The sequence below is a fragment of the Dipodomys merriami genome, unplaced genomic scaffold, assembly GCF_024711535.1.
Source record: "Dipodomys merriami isolate MVZ:Mamm:240054 unplaced genomic scaffold, mDipMer1.0.p SCAF_6, whole genome shotgun sequence".
Lineage (NCBI taxonomy): Eukaryota > Metazoa > Chordata > Mammalia > Rodentia > Heteromyidae > Dipodomys > Dipodomys merriami.
Window position 1 is genome coordinate 12,052,115 of NW_027206179.1, and position 24,994 is coordinate 12,077,108.

Consider the following 24,994-nt stretch of genomic DNA (forward strand, 5'->3'; position numbering starts at 1 on the left):
TGCATTAGATCAGCCTCTGCTTGCACCTCGAGCACATGGGCGTCTGATGCATTTTCTGAGGTATGGAAGGGGGGGGGTGGGACCTAGGTGTGTGTTTGTGCAAATATGTGTGCTCAAGGAGCTTTCCTTTTTTTTTTTTCTCATTGCTGGGTATGGAACCCAGCCCTGGTCTACAGTGCTTCTTCACTGAATTCTACGTTAGCTAGGAGACTCTCAAGCTTTTATACTTTATAAGCAAGTGGAGAAAGGTGGTCTGAATGGAGAGGTTGGCCATTCAGCTTCAGCTACACCAATACCACACACACTGACAGGAAGGAGGGGCAGGTAGAGCCGCAGGGAAGCTGTGAGAACCAAGCTTCTCCACCCCTTTTAGTGGATCCGTGGTTCTTGTGACACGGAGTGTCCCTGCAGAGACGACATCTGTACAGCTGTAAGCTGAGACCCACCAAGGGATACCACTGGTCAGACTGTAGCACAGGGCAGGCAGCCCTCACAGGCTGTACTCCACGCATAGAGACCCCAGGGGATACAGCCCATGCCATTGATGCACAGGGTGGCTGACAAACACAAGGTCCAGACGGAAAAAGGAGACTTTATTAGCATTGTTACAGGCAATGCGTTAGGTGTGAGCCGATCTTCAGTGTACAACCTCCAGCCACCACGGCTACTTTGGTGGAGTGAATATTCTTGTACACAGTGCAGAAACAGGGTCGTCCTGAATGCCAACAGAAGACTGAAAACCACTTTACAAAAAGTAAATAAAAAACGCCCCTTTTATACTAAAAAAGTACCAGCTCACAGCTGGCAGAATGTGGGAGACATCTGATGGTCCCCCACATCTAACAGTGCAATCTGGGCGTCCAGATGTTCACGCCGAGCGCTTCTGCTTTGTCTTCAGTTCTTAAATGTGAAGGCTTAGTGATCAGCCACCCTCCATCAGTCCCCAGAGTTCAGACCAGAGATTCCCTTTGTAAGGCTTAAATCTGAGCAAAGAATGAAGAAACCAAACACCAAATCTTAAAACGTCGAATGAGAGTTGAGCCTGTGCCAATTCAGAAAAGCACTCTTGTCCTCCTTTAGAGTTCTACTTTGGTAATATTAACATTTAACCAGTTAGCAAAATATTTAACCCAGTTAGCAAAATTAACACCATCATTTCAATAGTTACTCCTCTGTGCATAGTAAATGTTGCAAGATGAACTTCACATTTGATAAAGCAGATTTGAAAACAGTTTGCCAGAAAGTGTCATCCCCTCCCATTCACCTAAGCACGGGGACCAGAGCACAGACCCTGCAGGTCCGCACAGCGCCTACCGGCCGGCTAGATGGTCTGATAGCCGGCATGACTCCTCTTCCTGCCAATGAGGTAGGCGATGAGGACGATGAGGACCAGCCCCGCCAGGGCGCCACCCACAGCGATGGGGATCAGCATGTTGTTCCCGTCCAGCAGACACTCTTCCACTGCAAGATAGACAGCAGGTGGTGCTGTGCCACGCAGCCCCAGGGAGCAGGCAGTTTGGGATGATGGCCACTGTCCCTGGGAGGAGCTCACAGGTGAGCACTTTCTACAGGGCTGGGAACTCCAGACTAGCGGATAGTCCACTCCAGACAGTGTGGATGCCACACCCAGGCTCCAGACCCATTCAGAGCACTCCACACCTTAAGCACCACCTCTGAGGACATCCTGCACCCCGTCCTAGCCCTTCAGGAGGTCCTCTCCAGAATCTTCTGGGGAGACAGGGCAGGAGTGAGCCTCCATGCCCTCATGCCATGTAGAGGCCAGCCAGCCCCCATAGGATGGCGTGGCCCTCTGCTGCTTTGCTGCTGTGGACACGGTGCCCTCGCATTACTCACCAGACCCGAATCTGTCCCCGTCCACTCTGAATGCCTGTACCCACACACTGAAGATGTTGAGGGAGAAGGCTTGGGTGACGTATAGCCGCTCCTCAGCGTTGCACTTGTAGGAGTTCCCGACGGTGGCCTGCAAGGCTCGCAGTGTGTTGTTGGAAGCTTGGAACAGGGGCACTGCAAGGCAAGGAGAAGTGTGAGCACTGCGGCCGTTGGCACAGGGCCAACAAGGATCAGGGGTGGCGAGGAGGGGGGCTCACCTTCGGCATCAGGAAGAGTAATGTTCAACCCGACACCTTGCAGGAAAAACTGGCTAGCACTTGCATTCTGAAAAAGCAGGGGAAAGTCACTAGCCACGTAGAAGACCTCCACCCAACCACATACACAGGCAGACTCCCAGGGTCCAGTGTCAGAACAGAAGGCCCATCACTACACATACAGTGTGCCATGACGACAACGAACCCTTTTCTTAATGTACAGGGAAGTTCTATATGCGGTCCCAGTGCAGTCAGCTCACCTGCACAGTGAAGTCAAGTATTTACAGTCTGATGACCTCTGTCAACCTGTCTAGCATGTGTCAGGCCCTGGCCATATTTGTTGGCATCACAAAAATAAGTTTAAAAAAAATGTACCACTGGTGTTAAATCTTCTCTGTTGCTGACTACAGCTGGCTCATCCTTGGACACAGTTGAGGGTGATAAGACGCAGGCCTTGGGCGGCGGGCAGCAGCATCAGACCCCAAGAAACCAAGAGCTCAGGTATCAGTGACTCACTGTGCTACCAAGCCAGGCCTGGCCACACTCACCTGCTACTCTCTGTAGCCACCCCAAGCATCTGCTGAGGGAACTCAGGTCAGTCCTGCTCAGGGCGGCAGCAAAGCTGGAGCAGCACCATTGAAGGCAGTGTGAGGGCTGCTCTCCCCCAGTTACTCTCCTATCTGGACACCCATGGCAACTACAAGCTCATTAAGGAACAGGAATCTCAGTCCTGAAGGTGGCAGGAAGAAGCCGCCAGTGAATGTGCCCAGATAGAGCATAGAGCCTCACCATGCCAAACTGCAAGGTCAGGAAGAACCCCTCCTCGCTGTGCAAGTTCAGGACCACCATCTGGGCACCACAGCTCCCAAAAGCTTTGGTCTGGTTTGGGTTGATGTTGAACACTCGGACCACAGTCTAAAAAGAAAAGCAAACAAGTCAGCCTGCCAGGCTGCGGGGCTGTCCACCCCCACCTTCTTCCACACAGGGAGTAGTCCTGAGTGATGGCACTGAGACCAGCACTTTGCTCAGTTAGGACATGGTAGCCCACAACCCTCAGAGGCCCACAGCCATGTGCTGTAAAACTCACCCACTCACCTCATTTTCTCCCACCCCAAGGCAGTGTTACTATGAGGAGAGAAACAGTTTTTGAACAAGAGCACAGGAATGTTTGGCTGTGGACCACAGCTGAGGGTCACTGCACTTTTCCTGTCAGGCGTCAGGCCAGTACTGAAGCTCCTGGGTGGACGGCCCTGCCCACCCAAGCTCTGGGGCAGTGGATGAAGTCCTACACCAGTGCCAGCCCTCGCTGGCCTCTGCCCTGCCTGGCTGAGGCAGCTGGGCACCGGCCCAGAGTGGCACTCCTACCGTGTTGTCTTTCCGCCCGTAGGTGAGATTCAGCTGCAGCCCCATGCTGGCCAGCAGGCAGGTCCCGTTGGTGCCGCTCACGTTGTACCTGGACACTGAGGGGCTTGTGGGCCCAGCTGTGGGTGCAGGACGTGGAGGTGTGGTAGGGGCAGGAGGTGCAGGAGCTGTGGTAGGTCCAGGAGGTGCTGGAGGTGTGGTAGGCGCATGAGGCGTGGTAGGTGCAGGAGGCGCGGTGGTAGGAGAGGGCTTGTCCTGCCTGCAGCGTGTCTCTGTGGGGAGAGGAAGTGTGTGTGGATGGCGTTCCAATTCCTGCTTGCTGCCAACCACCAGCTGCCTGTGCAGTTGTGAGTGAGCAGGCCCACTCATCCTTCTGAATTCCTGCTGCAATCCCTGCCGCCTGCCCCCATACCATTCTCTCCAGCTTTGGTAAGCGCTCATGTCTCCTTAGGGACACTGGATGGAAGCTCTCAGCAGCAGGAATGAGAGACCCAAGGCACCTTCCAACCAACTCTTTGTAGCTCTTGAGCACCATTCTCCTTGGCTCAGACTGCACACAGGAGCAGTGAGCGGTGCTTTCTCTGCAGGATAACCCCTCCCCCCCCCGCCCGGGCTAGGGGAAGCCCTACCTGCCACACTGGCTGGTGAGGACTGCAGGATGACCCTGAAGTCTGCCCTGCCACATACATCACCCAATGTGGTGATCCAAATAGTCATTCAGAGCTGTCACCTGCCAGCACTATACAATGAGTGAATTAAGCCAGGCTCAGACAAACACAAGACATGTTTTCTCTTCTATGTGGAAATGAGACTTAAAACAACATAAAGGGCCATGAATGCACGTACATGACCAAACTGACTGAAGGACGGTACACGTAGCACTGTAACCTGTTGGAGCAGTCCACAGTTCAATAAGTATGAAGAGCTGTTAACACAGGAGATTGAATGGGGGCAGATGAATGAAAAGAAGGGTGGCAGGCAAATGCAGCCAGAGCACCCCACATACATGCACAAAAGTTGAGTGAGAAAACCTGAGACAGGTGGAACGTGACAGACAAGAGGGGAGGGGACGGAAGTGGCACTGTGGCTCAAGTGGTAGAATGCTTGCTTGAACTGAGGAGCTGAGAGACAGCACCCAGGCCCAGAGTTCAATACCCAAGACCAACAAAAAATAAAAATAAATTAAAAATTAAAAAACAATAACAACAACAACAAAACTCCCCAAAACATGTCCCACTTGGAATCTTGCAAAAGGCTCTCAGAAGCAAAAGGTGGTATTTAGCGCAGGAGGCAGTTAGCTATGAACTCAAAAGTGATCTGAAGAGTAAAGTCCTTCTTAAAGACTTTGCCCTTAAAAATCAGTGAGCCTAACTCTGCTGCAAGAGTAAAGTCCTTCTTAAAGACTTTGCCCTTAAAAATTAGTGAGCCCAACTGCTGCATTTCAACTCAGGCTTCTCTCCAGCCATCAGCCATCTGCACACAGCCCTGGTCTTTAGTTCCCACTTCTTGGGAAGTGGAAACACCCAGGACCCATGCCCAGGCTGATGGGGCCATGCAACCAGGCATGTGTTCTTCTTTCAGAAGCAGGACAAAGTCAACAGGCCAGACAGACTCTCCAGATTCTTGCAGCATTTGTTGATGGCCCCAAGGCAGGCTGCTGGGCCAAGTCCAGTGACCTGTGAACTTGTAGCTGAACACAGCTCCTAGCACTGGCCACTGCCAAGTGCCTGAGAAGATGGCAGCTGTCTGGACTGCAACCGTCTCCCCACCAAGCAGACCCAGCCTGGGCTGTCTGGGGGCAGTGGAAGGTTTGGGTCCCTTCTAGGCTGGGAAAGGGGGCCTCTGATGATTGGATGTATGCAAGGACACTCAGTCTCCCACAGATCACACTTCCTCAATCCTTCCAAACAGGGACAATTTCCAATCTGACTCATGGGACTTGGGGAGAATTTTCTTAAGTAACTGTAAAACAAATTGGGGAGGGAGGCCCTAAGGGAAGAATGAGAAAACAGTAAGCTCCATTTGCTACTCTTATCAGGCCCTAAGCACTTTGTACAAATTTTCTTCAAAGACAGGCTGTGACTACTTACAAATAATAATAATAATAATAATAATAATAATAATAATAATAATAATAAAACTGTACTTGTCAATACCAGGCAGAGAGGAGGGCTAAGGCCTGGCCACTGCTGGTCAGGAGGTGTAGAGAGGTTAACTGTCCCGTCAATGCCAGGTAGCCGAAGAGGACTAGGACCTGGCCACTGCTGGTCAAGAGGTGTAGGCCAGGGGCTGTCACTTCCTTACAAGGAGATGCAAATGCTGACTCTTCTGCACTTGCCCAGGATGGGCTGAGCTAGGCTGGACTGAATGGAAGACACCCAGGAGGCAGACACAGGTTCAACACAGGCAAGGATTCAACTGCTTTGCTTTTCTTCCACTCCCATCCGCCTGAATGAATGAGTCTGGGATGTGGCTCAGTAACACAGGACCTTTCCCAGCATGAGTGAAGCCTAAAGCTCTATCTTGAATACTGGGAAAAAGTGTGTATTTATTGTACATGTAAAACATGTTCTTGTTGTAGAATGGTTAACATGACTTAATGAACATATATCCTGTATATCGCTTTACATATCTCCTCATGTTTTACAACAAGAGCTTCAGTATTGACTCTCTTGTCCAACTGCAGCTTTGTTCTCTTTCCATTTCTACTCTGCCTCCCATTTCCAGAAGTAATGCTTCCAGATTCCATATGAGTATGTGCCCCGTCTTTGTGTGTGAGCCTCCACCCTTCCAGTGAAGGTGTGCTCACCCCAGGTGTGGGAAAGTTAGCTCAGCATAAGAGTATTTGTCTGGCATGCACAAAGCCTTGGACTGCACACTTAGAACCAAGAGTAGAGGAGTGTACACCCATGTACACAAGGGGTCATCTTCTGCAAAGGGAAAGATTTCATAGTTTTGCAAACACTCTCTCTACACACACTCTCACACACACACACACACACACACACACACACACGCACGTGCGCGTGCACGCCTAGAAGCAGGCTATCCACCGGGCCAGTACCTACCTCCCTGGCTGAAGTTGCTGTTGGACAGGTAGGCTTGGATAGTGGCATCCTTGAGTGTGACGACCACACCATGCATGTGGATCTGCATGGCACTGACACACCGGTACTTTTTGTCAATGTCTGCTTTGATGTCAGTGAAGGACTCCTCAGACTGACTTCCTGTACCCAAGCACAAACAAAAAATTAAAACGAGAGAAGTAACTGTGAACAACCTGTGTACTTAAAAGTGACCCAAGATGACCTTAGATCCCAACTCTGTATCTTCTCATAGTGAGTGGTCAGCTCTGGTTCTTACCCTTGGAGCTGGCGTTGGGGAAAGTTTTCGTGTCTGACATGTTATAAGTGAAGCGCATGGTCTGGACTTGGTAACGTGTTGCATTTCTTGTGAAATTGAGAGTCAGTGAGTATCCTCTTCCAAAAGCAATTGTGAGACTGGGGTCAGAAGATCTCCCTCCACAGGAGCTGCTATTCAGTACTTCAGCAGAGGGGGGCAGGCTGATGGACGCATTCTAGAACAAACACAAAGGGACACAAAAATACAAAAGCAAAGCCTGCACTAGTGGTACATGGTTATAATCCTAGTTACTCAGAATGCTGGGACCCAGAAGCCTACCCAGAAGAGTCAGAGAGACTCCATCTCCAAACTAACCAGCCAAAGCCAGGCTGAGAGTGGCTTAAGTGGTAGAGTGCTAGCTAGCTCAAGCAAGCATAAGGTCCTGAGTACATGAGAAAAAAAAAAAAGAAAAAAGAAATAAAAAGCTGGGTGCCAGTGGCTCAGGCCTCAATCCTAGCTACTTAGGAGGCTGAGATCTGAGAATCATGGTTCAAAGCCAGCCAGAGCAGGAAAGTCCATGCGACTCTTATCTCCAATTAACCACCAGAAAAACTGGAAGTGGCAGATGATTAGCCTTGAGCTGAAGAGCTGAGGGACAGCATGCAGGCCCAGAGTTCAAGATCCACCACTGACAAAAAATAAAAATTAAATAAAAAAAAGTTAATATCAAAGAAAGAGATCTTCCCCTTAAGTTGGACTTAACTGAGGGTAACTCAATTCCATCTCAGATATTAATGTTAATATATTCATTAAAAAAAAGCCTGGCATTGGTGGTTCACACCTGTAATCCTAGCTACTCAGGAGTCTGAGATCTGAAGGTTGTAGTTTGAAGCCAGCCTGGGCAGGAAAGTCTTATCTGTAACTAATCATAGAAAAAGCTGGAAGTGGCTGGCTCTCTGGCTCAAGTGGTAGTCTTGAGCAAAAGGAGCTCAGGGACAGCACGCACACTCAAAGTTCAAGCCCCAGGACTGGCAAAAAAATAAAATAAATAAAATTACTTGATTCATTCTTTGCATATATGTAGGACACAGTACAATTTAATACAGCTATACAATTAGGATGATTCGAAACATCTTTTCTATGGGCTGGAAACCTCCAACTCTAAGTTCCTTTGAAATATATAATTAGAGCTGGGAATGTGGTTTAGTGGTAGAATGCTTGCTTAGCATGCATGAAGCCCTGGATTTGATTCCTCAGAACCATATTAACAGAAAAAGCCGGAAGTGGCACTGTGGCTCAAGTGGTACTGTGCTAGCCTTGAGCAAAAGAAGCTCAGGGATAGTGCCTGGCCCTGAGTTCAAGCCCCAGGACTGGCAAAGAAAAAAAAAAAAAGAAAAAAGAAATACATAATAAATCATGGTAGGCTATAGTTCTATAAGGAATTCATTTTAATGTAAACAACAAAACCCACAGAGTATTAGATGTTAGTAACAGACTAGAAAGTAAATTAAGTCTAAGGGAAAGCTGATTTAATTATTTGTAATTTAAAATTCTGCTTCTATTCAAATAGAAAAAAAGACAACCAAAAGTTGTCTTGAACATAATTTTTTTCTTTTTTTGGTGCTGGTACTGGGGCTTGAACCTAGGGTCTCATACTCTCGCTTGGCTCTAGGCTCTAAAATGTCTTGAAATTCAATCTATATCCTGGGCATCAAGACCAACTCCGTCCACCATCCATCCCTCTCCCTGTTCCCCGCAACATACTTTTTTCCTGCTCTTTGCTGCTCTTTTCCAGTCCTGGGGTTTGAATTCAGGGCCTGGGCACTGTCTCTGAGCCTTCTGCTAGTGCTCCACCACTTAAGTCACAGTTCCACTAATGGCTTTTTGGTGGTTAGTTGGAGATAAACACCTCACAAACTTTACTGCCAGGGCTGGCTGCAAAATATGATCCTCATCTCTTAGCCTCCTGAGTAGCTAGGACTGCAGGTGTGAACCACTGGTCCCCAGCTTGTATTTATTTGTTTTTTTTTTTTTTTTTTTTGGGTCCAGTCGTGGGGCCTGAACTCTGGGCCTGGGCGCTGTCCCTCAGCTCTTCAGCTCAAGGCTAGCGCTCTACCAGTTGAGCCACAGCGCCACTTCTGGCTTTTTTCTTTTTGCTTATGTGGTGCTGAGGAATCGAACCCAGGGCCTCAGGCATGCAAGGCAAGCACTCTACCACTGAGCCACCTTCCCAGCCCAGCTTGTATTTATTTGAAAAAAAGCTGTCACTACATTTTTGTACAGAACTGTTTGTTTAAAGATAATGATTCTAGCCTGGTATGGTAACATAGGCCTGGAGCATCAAGGGTTCAAGGCCAACCCAGATTACGTAGTGAGTTCTAGGCCAGCATGGGTTATATCCAAAAAATATCACAAAACAACAGAAACAAAAAAAGAATAACTCTTTAAACAAAAAAAGATGTTTACTACTAAACTGCTGAAATTTACCAAGAAAAACAAAGAATTGTAAACCACTGATGTCTACTATATGATCAAGGTTGTAAAGAACTAAAGTAAGGAATGATATTAATGTCACCCTAAAAACAACATGGAATCAAAGAAGGTGAATATGTTGTGAAATTATAAACCACATGACTGCATATAGATGATTCCACTTGTCACATAATTTACATGTAACAACTATTTTTTTAAACCCATTCCCCAAAACCAAATACAGTGCGTGGATGGACATGATTTGCTCTTGTAGCTGGATGACAGGCACATGCCAAGATGCCAGCTTCTTCCACTGAGTTGAAATCTCACCAACTTTTTTCCTCGGCTGGCTTGGAATAAAACCTTCCTATCTTAGCCTCTGAGTGCCTGGGAGGGCAAGCCCAGCAAAATTTTTGCCCAAGCTGGTCTCAAATGCTGATCCTCGCAATCTCAGTCTACCCATAGCTAGAATTAACACACTATATTCAGAGAAAAAGAATTTAAAGGAAAATTAACCAACTACCTATAATCAGGGGAGTATACAGCAAATTGTGATATGAACAGAATGAAGTACTGCCCTGTGATGAAACTGGAAAATGCGACAACAGTAAACGCCAGATAAAAAGGGTTTACAGTGGCTCAGTGGTAGAGTGCTTGCCTTGTATACATGAGGCCCCTGGGTTTGATTCCTCAGCACCACATAAGCAGAAAAAGTTGGAAGTGGCTCTGTGGCTCAAGTGGTAGAGCGCTAGCCTTGAGCTGAAGAGCTGAGGGACAGCGCCCAGGCCCAGAGTTCAGGCCCTACGACCAACAAAAAACAAAACAAAACAAAACAAAAACCAGGGTTTGCACTCTGACTGTAGTCGTGGGACTCCTGAAATGTGCTCATGTGAGCACCAACTTTAAAGAGTGTCACACAGACAGCTGGTGTCTCTTACCCGAGAACCATGCTCAGTCTCGTAGCTCATCAAGAAGTTAGCAGAGAAATTGGCCATTATGCAAGTCGTTCCATTGCTGTCTTTCACAGTGAACACTGCAGAGGCACCATGTGCAAGTCCCGCTGATTCCAGTAAAGAAAGAAACATAGTTGTATGGAAGTTCAACTGAGGTTTGCAACAGCAACAGACTTTATGAGAGGACGCCACTTTACCAACCACTGAAGAACAAGACTGGTGGATATGCAGGCCGGCTCTCACATGGGCGTTCCATCTCCCCAGATGTTCTGAAATCGGGATTTCTAAACCTTCACATCAGTTTGCTAGCCCAGCCTACAGTTACTTGGTACTTTAAAATTTTAGAAGCTGTACTATATTTCAAACCTCAATTTCTGGGCCAATCTTAGGCGTATGCAGTTCTAGCTCCTCAGAGGATCTATCTGTAAGATGTGGTGGGGGCTTGGACCACAGCTCAGTCTTAATATCAAACCTCTGCAGAAATTGATGGAGAGGAACACCTGTCACTGTAGTCCTAAACCTGGAATTTATGTTTGTCTTTTACTTCTCAGGCACTAAGTGGTGTGCTAAGAAAAGCCATGGACTCAAACACAGTGGTCCCATTTAACTCACATAAGGCTGAGAAATTTCACCACACCTTCAATCTGCCAGATGGGATTGTACTGTCCAAATGTCCAAGAATGCATACCAGTTCTACAGGTCTTTTCTGGCTACAGCTGTCACTGTTGAATATTTCCTTTCTGGCTTCTTTAACAAATTTCACTGCCATGATCAAGATGCCTCGCACCAAATATACTATGATCACTAGTAGAAAAACAGTATTTTGATGAATCATTTAAAAAAAATATATATATATATTTACAGAAATATATATATATATTTCATTTACAGACTGGCAAAAAAATGTTTTGGCTAGCTCTGAAGCCAAACACACCTGTTGGCTTCTACTGTGTGCACTATCCAGAAGACAGCAGCCCTTCATTTGTCCTGCTGCTATAAGCCTGTGCATTTCCTTCCATGACTGGGGTCTGGACTATCAAATGTCCATCCCTCTAAAGAGCATTTACACTCCAGCTGCCCAACCAAGTCACTCCATCACTATATATTTACACACATACACACACACGCAGAGCCTCATTTGTCACTCTAAGTGTAAACATGACTCAAACATACTTGGGAGACAGAATCCTCAAAGAAAGGACACTCAAGACACTCAACTTCTCATTTAAAATTCTATTCCCCAGGAAAGTAAATGGACTCCAACTATTTCTACCCTAGGGTGGAATTAAACATTAGACTTGCTGTTATTTGAGCCTAGAGTCAAGAACTGAATTAGAAGTCTCACAACCTTCCCTTCCTATAGGCCTCTGGTACAGAGAATACAAAAATCTATATTCATGAGCAAAGTTGCTCGATGAGGATGAAGCAAACTGTGGTCCACTTCTGGAAGCCTATGTAATTGATCATGTTTTGCTTTTAAATCCTGAAATACTCAGGCAACATTGCACTAAAAGCATTTCCAACAAATGAATTACACTCTGAAAAAGAGATGATTCCACAGCTTATTTTCAACACTGTGAAGGTTTTTAAAAATAGAATATCCTTACGTCTGTTTGTGAGGGATAGCAGGAGCATAGCAGAGCTACAGAAGAGTCACAGCAGGGCCAGAGGAGGGCAGAAGTGGCAAACAACTATGGAGGAATGTGCACTGAAACTAGAGGAAAGACTGAAGCTGGTCCCTCTCCAACCCCACCTTGGCCTGAGCTATCCTTAGCAGGAAGATTCCAGAGACCATGGATGCCTACATGGGAACACATCCAGGCCAGCCCTTCCTAACTGTCCTTTCGTGAATTATTAAAACAGGAGTTTTACCCCACCAGAAGGCAATTCTGGACAAGAGTAAAAAAATCACTGAAAGCATTAGAACATAGGATTATAAGAAAAATATATACTAATGGTCAGATACCTTAAAAAATGAACTCCAGGGCTGGGAAGGTGGCTCAGTGGTACAGCGCATGCCTTGCATGCATGAGGCCCTGGGTTCGATTCCTCAGCACCACATAAGCAAAAATAAAAAAGCCGGAAGTGGCGCTGTGGCTCAAGTGGTAGAGCGCTAGCCTTGAGCTGAAGAGCTGAGGGGCAGCGCCCAGACCCAGAATTCAGGCCCCACGACTGGACTCCCCCCCCCCAAAAAAAGAAAAGAACTCCATTAATAGAGGCAATTGGTTTTGGCAGAAACAAAAATACCCTTCAAATCAAAGCTGGATGCTAGCTAGTGGCTTACACCTGAAATCTTAGCTACTGAGGAGAGGCTGAGATCTGAGGATTGTGGTTTGAAGCTAGCCTGGGCAGAAAAGTCTCTATGAAACTCAATGATAAACTACAAACTCAATGATAAACTATACAAAAAAGCCAGGAGTGGTGCTGTGGTTCAAGTGGTAGGATGCTAGCCTTAAGCAAAAAGAGGCTCAAGGACAGGGTCTTGGCCCTGAGTTCAAGCCCCAGGACCAGCAAAAAATAAATAAATAAATAAAAAATAAATAAAAATCCTTCAAGTCAGTTAAGATTTGACAGGTGTCAAGGGCTCAACCTGCCTGATGACTACTAGTTCTGTCCTTAACTCAAAAACCAATGTAAGAGCCAGGCGCTGGTGGCTCACGCCTGTAATCCTAGCTACTCAGGAGGCTGAGATCTGAGGATCGCGGTTCAAAGCCAGCCCGGGCAGGAGAGACTGTGAGACTCCTATCTCCAATAAACCATCAGAAAACCGGAAGTGGTGCTGTAGCTCAAGTGGTAGAGCGCTCACCTTGAGCTGAAGAGCTGAAGGACAGCGCCCAGGCCCAGAGTTCAAGCCCCACGACCGACCAAAAAAAAAAAAAACAAAAAAAACAATGTAAGCTGGGCACCAGTCAGTGGCTCACGCCTGTACTCAGGAGGCTGAGGTCTGAGGATATCATGGTTCAAGCCAGCCCAGGCAGAAAAGTCCATGGAACTTTTTTTTTTTTTTTTTTGGTCAGTTGTGGGGCTTGAACTCAGGGCTTGGGCGCTGTCCCTCAGCTCTTCAGCTCAAGGTAAGCACTCTACCCCTTGAGCCACAGCACTACTTCCAGTTTTCTAGTGGTTTATTGGAGGTAAGAGTCTCATGGATTTTCCTGCCCGGGCTGGTTTTGAACCATGATCCTCAGATCTCAGCCTCCTGAGTAGCTAGGATTACAGGTGTGAGCCACCGGTGCCTGGCTAGTCTGTGGAACTCAAACTGGAAATGGCACTGTGGCTCAAGTGGCAGGGCACTAGCCTTGAGATGAAGAGCTGTGGGACAGCGCCCAGGTCCAGAGTTCAGGCCCCACAACCAACAACAGCAGCAGCAACAACCACAAAGCCAATGTACTCAGTTCTTCAAGTAAGTTCTTCGGTAAGTTCTTTCAAAATATTCCCACTTGTAGAAATCCTCCTCTCTGAGGGCTGGGAAGGTGACTCAGTGGTAGAGTGCTTGCCTTGCATGCATGAGGCCCTGGGTTCGATTCCTCAGCACCACATAAGCAAAAAAGAAAAAAGCCAGAAGTGGTGTTGTGGCTCAAGTGTAGAGCGCTAGCCTTGAGCTGAAGAGCTGAGGGACAGTGCCCAGGCCCAGAGTTCAGGACCCACGACCGGACCAAAAAAAAAAAAAAAAGAAAAAGAAAAAGAAATCCTCTTCTCTGAAACAAGGGCATGCGACTGTGTTATAGACGCCAGTCTACCACTAGCTAGCTTCTACCACTTAAGTAGCCAGCAGCAACCCTAATCATCAGTTTATTACCCGAGGAAGGAAGGGCGCAAACACCACAGGAGTGTCGGAACATCTCACCAGGCAACATAGTTGAGCATCTGGTGGAGGGCAGGGGCACTGGTTCCAAGCTAGCCTTTTCTGCTTAAGCTCTCAGCTCCTACAGGAGCAGTGTCTGTGCACTTTTCACTGCTGAGTACAGTCCTGGCAAAAAGTACATAAAAGTGTACTATTTAAAAAACACTTTGTTTTTGAAGGGTGTCTCTGATTTTATTGACCTAGCTGGCCTGCCACTCTTGGACTAAAGCCTAAGCCACCCTACAGATGGCTTAAGCACCTGCAATATACTTACTTTCTGACAGCTGTTGTTCAAAGCACATGGCAACCCTAATAGGTGTATTTCCCCTGTAGAGGTAAAGAGATAGGCAGAGATGCTAGCCACTTATCAAGGTCACACAGAAGGAAGCAGTATAAACCTGCTTCCACATTTGGCCACAGGCTGGCTCAATGCATATCCCGGGCCTGACCTTGCAGCCATGCAGCACTGGGAAGAAAACATGCTTCCAATTACAAGACACTTGCACTGGACATAAAGACCTGCCATCTAGGAAGTGGAGCTAGGCTCAAGTGGTAGAGTGCTAGCCTTGAGCTGAAGAGCTGAGGGACAGCACCCAGGCCCAGAGTTCAAGCCCCATGACCAAAAAAAAAAAACCAAAAAAACATGCCATCTTGAGGACAGAACACACAACCTTGATCAAGATGCACTATACTCATAAACTGACATGCTAAACTGAAATCCTCTGAAAAGTTTAATTAATTTTCATAAGAAATCATACCCTAGCTTGTTCTGGCATTTTTTAAATTTGGCATTTTTCTTTTTAACAGCAATACACTCACTTTCACCCTGACACTGAACCAAAACATCTAGAGGCAAGGGGCGTGCACACACGCACACACACATATGTATATTTGGTTAAGAAATATGTTTCTGTGTATATCTGCATGCATGTAAGTATTAAGAACTACATATACATACACATATATATATACATACACATATTTACATAGTAACTAATTTTTTTTTGGTTAAGAACTGTATACACACATATATTTCTTTTTTTTTTTTTTTGGTCGGTCGTGGGGCTTGAACTCTGGGCCTGGGCGCTGTCCCTCAGCTCTTCAGCTCAAGGCGAGCGCTCTACCACTTGAGCTACAGCGCCACTTCCGGTTTTCTGGTGGTTTTATTGGAGATAGGAGTCTCGCGGTCTCTCCTGCCCGGGCTAGCTTTGAACCGCGATCCTCAGATCTCAGCCTCCTGAGTAGCTAGGATTACAGGCGTGAGCCACCAGCGCCCGGCTACACACATATATTTCTAAACAGTTGGTTTTGTCTATCTAGTTAAATTTGGACATTTACTCATGCAGTTCTGAACAGGTGTTAATATGTCAGGCATGGATCAGGTTCTAAATTGAAGAATGATAACAGCCACATAAAAACACAGTACAGGTCGGGTGTGGTTGGCTCAACCCTGTAATCCTAGCTACTCTGGAGGCTGAGATCTGAAGATCTCCGTTCAAAGCCAGCCTGGGCTGAAAAATCTGTGAGATTCTTATCTCCAACAACAAACTAGAAAACTGAAAGTGGCTCTGTGGCTCAAGCGGTAGAGCACTCGCCTTGAGCTGAAAAGCGCAGGGATAGCGCCCAGGCCGAGTTCAAGCCCCACGAGCGACAAAAAAAACACGGTACAAGTGACCTAGTGTCCCAGCCCAAGTTAAAAGTCTGGGAGGTAACTCTCTGGGGTGGATCTAACCTAACACAAATTCAAAATAATAGTACCACAAAAAGTTTGACCTGAAATCTAGTAAAGAATTTAGTCTGAATAACTAAGAAAGTGCATAGTTGAGGCAACTTTAATTAGCATAAAGTTAATTCAACTTCTGGAGTCAAGCGACGTCTCTACCTGGAAAGAGGAAGAAAGCCATCTACTGACCTCAATGTTAGAGTCCCATATGAAATTACATTATTACATCCTAATTTCGGTTCACGTATTTGTGCTTTCTATGAAGCAGTCATAATGGCAGCTTTTGACAATTTTTCCAATTTGCTGGTTATTTTGGAGATGTTGTCTCTGGGGCTCTTCTACCCCTATCTCTGAGTAACTAGGAATTACAGACATCAGCCACAGAACTCAGCTAATTTCTAGTTATTAATGTAGAAGCTGTAATTTGAAAGTCATTTTAGTGGGGGTGGTAGGTGAGAACAGCGAGAGGGGTGACATGGATCAAGATGCACTGTACCCATCGACTAGCTTCTAGACTTGAAAATCCTTCGCAACTAGAGACTATTTTAACAAAACGAACTCACAACGACACCTAACGTGGTCCTAAACGCAAGCTGTAAAATGCCCATTGTAAGAGTTGGATTATTAAATGTGAAGCCTGCTCCTTTTCTAGGTTAAGACAATCAGAAGTGGTGCGTTTTCTCTCCATTTTAAAAGTGAGTCTGAAAAAACAGCCAGCTAAATGTGACCGTTGCGAGGCAGGGGTTCCGTCCCCAGCGACAGCCAGACTCAGGGCCGTAGAACAGGCTGGCCGCTGCGGCACCGCTGCCTGCGTCCCCGGCCTTTACAAGCCCTTCGGAGAACAAGGAGGCAGTTCTGACCGACACTGCAAGGCTCCGCGACTCCTTTTCTACGACACCGGCCCCGGGGGGTGACATCGGCCCCGGGAATGTCCCCGCCCCGGGGTGACGGCGCGGGGCTGGGCCTCAGGTCCGTGGTCGCCACCGCCAGCTCTTCTTTCTCAATGGCAAGCGTTTCACACACGGCTGCACGGAAACGGGAAACCAACCGATGCGGTCCCAATAGGAGTCCGGGCCGGTGTGGGGCGCGGGGTGTCCGGGAGCACTCCGGGCACGAGTCCCGTGAGCGCCGGCCCGGCTCACGTGACCCGCCCGCCCGCGGCCTCCACGGGGCTCGGGAGGAGCCGGCCGCGCCGGGTCGGGAACGGGAAGCTCCCTTCTTGGCCCCCATGGGCGCCGAGCACAACGCTCGGGGACAGAAGTCGGCGCACGCGCCTCCCGGCCGCGTAGGCCCCAACCCCCGGAGGGGCCGGCGGCGCGAGGGCGGCCCGAGGGGCGGCGGCCCGACTCCCGGCCGGCTGCCGTCGGGGCGCGCGCGCCGGCGGAGGGGCCCCCTTCGCAGGGCTCGGGGCGAGCCCCGGGCGGGGGTTGGGGCGGCCAGGGCAGCCGCCGGGCCCGCGAATCCCCGCCTCCCCCACCCCGCGGACCCCGACCCTCACCCAGCAGCAGCAGCAGCAGCGGCCGCCGAGCGCGGCCGGGGACCGCCATGACGCGAAGCGGCCGGGACCCCAGCGGGCGGCGACGGCGATGGCGCGGGGTCGGGCGGGCGCGGGGCAGCGATGGCAGAAGGGCGGCGTCCACCGATCGCAGAGGCCGGCCCGCTGCGGCACCGGCGCCGAGGAGACCCTGCGGCCGGCGGCGCCTGTCACGTGAGTGGCGCCGCGCCCGTCACGTGACTTGCGGGTCTCGCGAGAGCGTGCGTCGGGCGCAGCGGCTTGGCTCCCTTCGGTTCCTCACCACGTGAGGACGCCGGGGCACGTGACCGTGGCGGGCACGTGAGCCCCAGCCACGTGACCCACCCCTCCCGCGGCGGCTGGAGAAAGCAGGCCGCGGTTTTGGGAAAAGGAAGCGGAACCGCCAAGGCCGAAGAAAGTGAGGCCCGAAAATGGGAAGTGGTACGGAGCCGCGCAGCGGCCGGGCCGGCGGCACACCCGCAGTCACAGGCCACCCCTCCCTCCCCCGGAGGTGCGCCGGCTCCGGGAAGCGCACGCGGAGGCGCGGGTCTGGACACCCCTTCGCCCCGCCCGCCCTTCCACTCCAGAACCGGCCCGGCCGCATTTTGAAGGCAGGGTAGCAGCTTTAGCCGGCCGAGGCCACCCACTCAGCGCCATTCATTACCAGGGATTTTACACATTTGTAATGCTGCTTTCTTGGTGACTGGTGAAAACCCTCTTCCATTTTGGCCTGTACTCGGAGAAAAGCTACCCTGAATGTCTCATCATGTGGGGTAACGGCTTTACATTTGCTTATCTGAAAGGCAAGCAATTTCACTCTCTCCAATTTGATTTTCCCTGCCCTTTTCAATAATTTCTTCTAAGCCATTTTGCCACATTAATCTTTAAAACAGTTCAGAATGGCACTGACAAGAGAATGGACAGAAACGATGAGACAGAAGTAAGGTACACTGCCCTTCCTGAGCAGTGGTGGTGACCAGGGAGGCAAAGACGCATGAGGATGACAGGCGTTCCCTGCCTCTGGCTACTTCATCTGTGGTACAAGTAATTAACAGTTAGTGACAGAAGGAATGTGTAGTTTGCATACCAAAATGTTTTATTAATGTAATTTTAGGGCCAATTAAACTAGTTTTATTCAAAGTACGTTAAATTACATACAGTATTAACAATCTCTAGACACAATGAACTTAAAATGTAAGGAAGAGAAATAGAAATCTTTCACAGGCCCAGTTGTAGAACTCAAATGAAAATTTACAAATATAGAAAAGATGATGCTTAATGAATAAGGATTTTAATATCAGAACCCAAAAGATATTTTAAACACGCATGTTTCAAAAGGGGAAAATTCTTTAATAATTTAGCATAAAATCAAATTATATAAACTTGGTATATTCCAGAAAATATTGCTTTAAACACTTATACCATGATCAAAAGTCCTTTGGTAGCTTTTAATCAAAATGAAACATGCTATTTTGTAAAATATAAAGTACTTTTTAAGTGTTATCACAAAAGTATTTTGTCAGTTACCATACTAACATCACTACTGAACCTTCCTGTCACTGCTCAACATTGTATGTGCACAATTGGCCAGGTGCCAACAAAATCCTTTTAGTCTCTCAACAAAATGACCTCTGCATCACAACGTCAAGGCTTGGGTCTCCTGTGAAGCTCTCTACAGTGGGCAGAGAACAAGGACGCTCCCTGGACACAACTGTAAAACCAAACCACACTTTATTATGGTAATCACACAAATACTGCAACCTAAAAAAAAAAAAAAAAATCAAAGAGCAGTCACCCCAATGCAAAAACCAGGGACTGCTAGACTCAATCTCAGAATGAAAACAGCAACACGCTAATCCCAAGGCCTTAAAACAGAACTGCACAGGAAAATCAGCTGAACTGAACTGGTGGTGGCAATGGGCACTTAATCACGCACATCAGATACAATGTCCTCTTGGCAATCAAGGATATCACTTTGAAACCAGATTTCTAAGAAACCAGGCAACAGAATTTAAAACTTTCTGGAAGGACATGGAACACAGAGGTCAAGGCTCCCGGAGGTGGTGAAGTGGCAGCATGGATACTGACTCCAGCGTCTACCAACTCAGGGCTTCAGTTTTCAGTGTGTATGGCTGCCAGGACTCATAGTGGGGAATATGAAGCATGTCGGGTCTTTCCACTGTGCAACGCAATCCCACAACTACTCAAACCATGACTGTGCTTTCTGCCCTAAGAATAAGACCTGTGAAGGAGGAACTAATATCTTCCTGTCCAGCCTCAAAAAGTTACTTTCCACAGAGCAACAGAAACAATTTAAATGTCTAAAAGAACTAGAGGAGGAAATGGAGGGGAAAGAGATATGTGTCATCTGGACAGCCTTGAGCCTTGGGAAGAAGGAACCAACAATCATCTCTCCTTGGTGTCCGAATGTCCACAGCCGGCTCAGTCTTGGGGGTCCTGAAAACGGCACGTGGACTTCATTGCTTTTTCACACATTCTAGTGTTTAAAATGTTTCATGGGAGACAGCAATACGCTGGTACATCACGCCACATAGTGGTACTGATTTGGACTGTCTTTATCTCGCTCCATATAGTCTCTGTCTATAAGTGATTCAATTCTCTTTTTCAAATCTCCAGGCTAGAAAAGAAAATCAAACAAAATTCCTAATTATAACCACACTAGAAACAAAAGGGAATATAATACATCATGCGTGAGGTACGTAATTATTGCAACAAAAATATACAAAGACATATTTGTGCATGCTACTGATAATTACAAAATGAACAAAACTTCCTACTTCAAGGCAAGGTTGGGAGATGTAAACTACTCCTCCCTGCTGGCCATGCACTTAGAGCACCAGACTCTACTAAGTGACAGGCTCTCACCTGGAAGGGAAATCTTGTGCTGGAGAGCCCATACTTCATTGTGAAACACTGTATATGCTACAGTGTCTCCCCAGATTCTGAGTGTTCCTGACCAGGACATCCATGCTCTAGCCAGCTCTACTCTATCAGGAGGCAGGTCTATGTCAAGGAGTCACTACTTTCCAAATAGTAAGTCTATTTAGTGATGGGCCATAAATTTTGCAAAATATAGCTGAAAATCCTATTACTTCTAAAAGCAGGGGCTAGGGTTCTGGCCAGCCACACACTATACTACTCCCTGTTTAACTGCTGAGTCTCTGTCTGCAGAGGGAAAAACAAGCTGCTGGCTAGAGGTGGGAAAGAACAACACCGGAGCTATGCATGCATCACTGTGGATCAGGCACTGCTCCTACCCATCCTGGAAGTGCTGACTACTTAGTTCCTAGTACAGAGAGAGGGTCAGAGCAAGCTTCAGAGAAGCAGGAGACTCCTCACCCAAAGCACACCAGTGAGATCAGCAACAAAGCCAAAGCTTTGAGAACGGGGTACCTTCTGGCCTAATTGGTAAGCATTGATGACTTATTTCTGAATCCGCCAGAACAGAGGGACAGGCTGACTTTCACATGGCAGAGCAACAACCAAGTATCACCAAGGTTATCACTCCCTTAGCTTAGTTAACTGAACTGACTGGGGCTGCAGTTGAAATGCTTTGCTCCTCCCAGATCCTGCTGAGTGACCTTAACTGCTACAACTATGGAGCAAAGTATCCGGCATTTACAAGCTGGTATAGTATCCTGTGGTTATGGGTCTGCCCTTCCTGCCAGGATGATGGGCACATGTGGATGCAGGCCTTTGCATCTTGCTTCCCAGTCTGTTTTTGTGAGAGCACAACCCTGATCTGAGGAGGATGGCTAGGACAGTGAGTCCAACATGCTCTGTGTGTCTGTCAGTGAGAGTCTCAAATGATCTGTGGCCATCAACCTTGCTGTGGATACACTTACCTTTACTGGGAATTTCAGCTGATTATACAGTTCAGAGACCAGAAGGTTATGCCCAAGAGTCTTCCTCATTTTCATTATTCTGACAATTGCAGCATCGATCTGGTATTGTCTATCCTGAAACACTCTCTCTGTAGTGCTAACTTGTTCCTCAACCTGTATGGAAAAAAGAAAAGAATGGTGTAAAGCTACTTCCATTGTTGGTTCATGTTGTTGGGTTTGAGGAAAAACTTTGTTTTGATGCAAACTAAGCCAGGATGCAGATGACTCCTGCTTTATTTATTTTCCCAGCCCTGGGGTTTGGACTCAGGGCCTGGGAGCTGCCCCTGAACTTTTGTGCTCAAGGCTAGCATTCTACCACTTACTTGAGCCACAGCTCCACTTCTGACTGGAAGTTCATTAGAGTTAAGAATCTCACAAATATATATAAGCTTTGCCAAGATGAGCAGCATCAAGAAAGCACTCCAAGGTCAGATTACAGATTACATGCTGACAGAGGCTGAAGAATGAAAACTGAAAACTTTTTTTTTTTTTTAACAAATATCTCAGGATATAAGGATTCTTTTCATAAGTGGAAGACCTGAACACCATGAAGAGTAGGTATTAGAACAAGTGAGAAGTGCCAGGGGACAACCTGAGCTAAACAGAGCCTAATGAGCTGCAGCAGCAACGGGGCGAGCATGACCTGTTACATCTGTGACAGAAGTAAGTTTCAGGAAGGGGATGATTGAGCCTTCAATATACTCCCTGTACTCGAGATAAAACAGGAAGAAGAGAAATTTCCACTGCTAGTTCTTAAATGTACTATTTAGGAAACACAAGCCATACAACTGACAACTGAAGAGATATGCTGAAACGAAACAACACTATTTATAATCAAGAAAGAAAAGTCCAGAAAATTCAACTGAAAAAACACCTAAGCTGATGAAAAATTTGTCAAGTGGCTGGAAATAAGACAAACACAACAAAACAGAATTAAGTGACAGACTGTCAGCCTTGAGCAAAAGCTTAGGGGTGGTGCACATATAAAATGGCATTAATGTATACATACTGATAATAACCAGTCATAAAATACAAAGGAAAAAAGGTCCCCTTTGTTTGTAGGTTATGGGCACCACACCCACCTCTACTTCTTACACTTTCCGTGGTTATGTGCAGGTCTGAGTAGTCTCTCTGTGATCTAGCTGGGTTCCGTGCTGTTAGGCCACACAGGGCTGTTTCCTCTTCTGTCTGCAAAGTTACCTTTCCTCAATTCCTGAATAATGCTAAGTCATTTCTTTAAAGAAGGCCTTCATACCACTCAGCCACCCAGACTTCCTGTACTTCCCACCCACATTCACGCCCATTTTAACAAGTCACGGCCCTGGGCAGGGCTGTGCACATGCGTTACAGGCCTTATTCTGGGCTGTGGGTGCTTCCCAATGCATAAGAGTGCTACTCAGGAGCCTGATATTTGAAGCCACCCCAGGTAGAAAAATCTTCGACTCTTATCTCTAGTTAATGACCAAAAAGCCAGTAATGGAGTTCTGGATCCAGTGGTAGACTGCTAGCTTTAACAAAAATCAGAAGAATCAGCGCCTATTCCCGAGTTCAAGCCCCAGTGCTAGTACCAAAAAAAAAACCCCAAAACAAAAAACAAAACAAAAAAACCCTGCCAGGTGCCAGTGGCTCATGCCTATAAAATAATCCCAGCTACTCAGGAGGCTGAGATCTGAGAAGCACAGTTCAAAGCCAGCTCTGACAGTAAAGTCCACTGGACTCTTCAGTTAACTATAAAAAAGCCAGAAGTGTGCTATGGCTCGAATGACAGAGTGTTAGCCTTGAGCACAAAAGCACAGAGAAAGCACAAAAACTCTAGGACTGGCACCAAAAATTAAAAAATAAAATACGCAAATGTTATTGTTATATTATTTGTGGTGCTGAGGATCACATCTACAAACCAAGCTATGCAAGCTTCCCACCACCGAGCCACACCCTACCCTTTAATATATAAGGACCAGGGTGGGCACTGGTTGCCCATGCCTGTAATCTGAGACAGGAAGGGTAGTGGTTCAGGAAAACCAGTGTCAACAGTCCACTCAACTCCAATGCCAAAACCTGAGCTGGAGATGTGGCTCAAATGGTAGTGTGCCAGCTGAACAAACAAGCTGACCAAGTGCTTGGCCCCAGGATCAAACCCCAATACCAAAAAAAAAAAAAAGAAAAAGAAAAAGAAAAAAGTATTGGTGAGAATGAACATACTTTATATTGTATTTCTTTTTTGAGTGATCAGAATGTTTTTTCTGTCCACACACTGACTACCTCAGGGTAATGAAACCCTGTCTGGGCTGGGAGTGGGGGGAGTGATCCTCTGAACTGTCACCTCAACGCCCCTTCACAAAGGCCCTCTGACACACACGACAGACCTGACCTTTTCAGGGAAACAGGCAGCTGAGGAGACACAGGTGCTGGTTTTGGGGTGTGAGGACTGCACAAAACAAAGGGCCTTGTGGGGCTGGCTCCAGGTCTGTTTGCTGCTATACCAGCTCCCATGCTGCTGTGGGTTTGTGACACCCGAGCCCAGACAGAGGCCCTCCCCAAGATGAGGGCTCAGAGTAGCTGATGAAGGCTTTGCAAAGTTTAAAGACAGATGCTGGCTTTGCAAAGCCCACACGCTGTCTGTGCAGCAGGCTCTGACATGGTAGATACCACCTCGCTCACCAACCTGTGAATATCTTCCTCATTTTCATTCCTACTGAGTATGGAATGAAAGAAAGACATGAAAGTAGTACCCTTATGAACACAGATATCCACATTATTTAGAAATTGCGCTAACCTCAGTCCAGAAATAACTATAAACACCAAGGATTCTCCTTGGCGAATGCCTGCCCCATAAAGAAAAAGGGAAAGCTTGTACATACGGTTTCCTTCATCTGAATTTGGTTGATCTTTATTCTGAATAACTTGTGCTTGAATTCTCCATTAAAAATGAATTTGTCTCCATCTTCTACCTCCTTTCCTTTAGGACTTTTAATCAGAACACGGGCTTTACCACAAGCCAGAGACTGCAGTGTTCTTCTCAATTCACTGTCCTCTGAATGGGGAGCAAACATAGGCAATGGTTGGGGTAAAGTGAGCAAGAGTTGGTCAATAATGACAAGAAATCAATTCAACTGCAATTGAGTTTACTTGCTTCCCTTTAATATTATTTTCTCCTTTGCTGTGGCACTGGGTATGGAACCCAGGGCCTCACATAAGGTAGCCAAGTGCTCTACTACTTTGTTATACCCAATCTACTTCTACTTATCTTTAATGTTCACAGTAGGTTTACCTACCTATCCCGGTGGCCATTTTTATTTCTTCAAAGCTGAATCCATCACCTTCGTTGAACATAAGTAACACCAATGTCTGGAAGAGGGACACTTGGAACTCCTTCTTCCCCTGAAAGAAAAAGAGCTGTCACTGAGAGGCTGTGTTCAGACACGCTTGGCAAGTCAATAAGCTGCTGCTGTTCTTAAACTTTTGTGTGTGTGTTTAAGAATTTACCAATAAAGCCAGATGCTGCTGGCCAGACCTGTAATCCTGGCTACTCAGGAGGCTGACATCTGAGTACTTAGGTTCAAAGCCAACCTGGGCATGGAAGTCAATGAGACTTATCTCTAATTAATCACCAAAAAGCTGGAAGTAGAAATGTGACTCAAAAAGCAGAGTGCTAGCCGGGCGCTGGTGGCTCACGCCTATAATCCTAGCTACTCAGGAGGCTGAGATCTGAGGATCATGGTTCAAAGCCAGCCCGGGCAGGAGAGACCGTGAGACTCCTATCTCCAATAAACCACCAGAA

The 24,994-nt window shown here is 47.2% G+C and overlaps 2 protein-coding genes across 3 annotated transcripts in view; both read right to left on the minus strand.

Annotated features, from left to right (window-relative positions):
• Nucleotides 1–572: 572 nt before the first annotated feature.
• LOC138813958 (lysosome-associated membrane glycoprotein 1-like) lies at nucleotides 573–17,497 on the minus strand. The gene is made up of 9 exons (XM_070002583.1): nucleotides 17,297–17,497; nucleotides 10,220–10,341; nucleotides 6,831–7,044; nucleotides 6,536–6,694; nucleotides 3,471–3,739; nucleotides 2,895–3,020; nucleotides 2,109–2,175; nucleotides 1,855–2,025; nucleotides 573–1,461 (listed from the first exon to the last, which is right to left on the minus strand). Exons 1-9 carry the CDS (start codon nucleotides 17,343–17,345, stop codon nucleotides 1,322–1,324), a joined length of 1,317 nt encoding a protein of 438 aa, XP_069858684.1. The 5' UTR covers nucleotides 17,346–17,497; the 3' UTR covers nucleotides 573–1,321.
• A 1,247-nt stretch (nucleotides 17,498–18,744) lies between these two features.
• The window catches only part of LOC138813963 (cullin-4A), a 38,397-nt gene continuing 32,147 nt past the window's right edge, over nucleotides 18,745–24,994 (minus strand). The window contains exons 17-20 of one of the 2 annotated variants that reach the window (XM_070002596.1): nucleotides 24,489–24,594; nucleotides 24,075–24,247; nucleotides 21,178–21,330; nucleotides 18,745–19,949 (exon numbers count right to left, since the gene is read on the minus strand). In XM_070002596.1, coding sequence (XP_069858697.1) covers nucleotides 19,854–19,949; nucleotides 21,178–21,330; nucleotides 24,075–24,247; nucleotides 24,489–24,594 — 528 coding nt within the window. In that variant the 3' untranslated portion in view covers nucleotides 18,745–19,853. Of the gene's footprint in view, nucleotides 19,950–21,177; nucleotides 21,331–21,729; nucleotides 22,405–24,074; nucleotides 24,248–24,488; nucleotides 24,595–24,994 lie in introns of those variants that run through there. The other variant, XM_070002597.1, reaches the window with a different exon arrangement.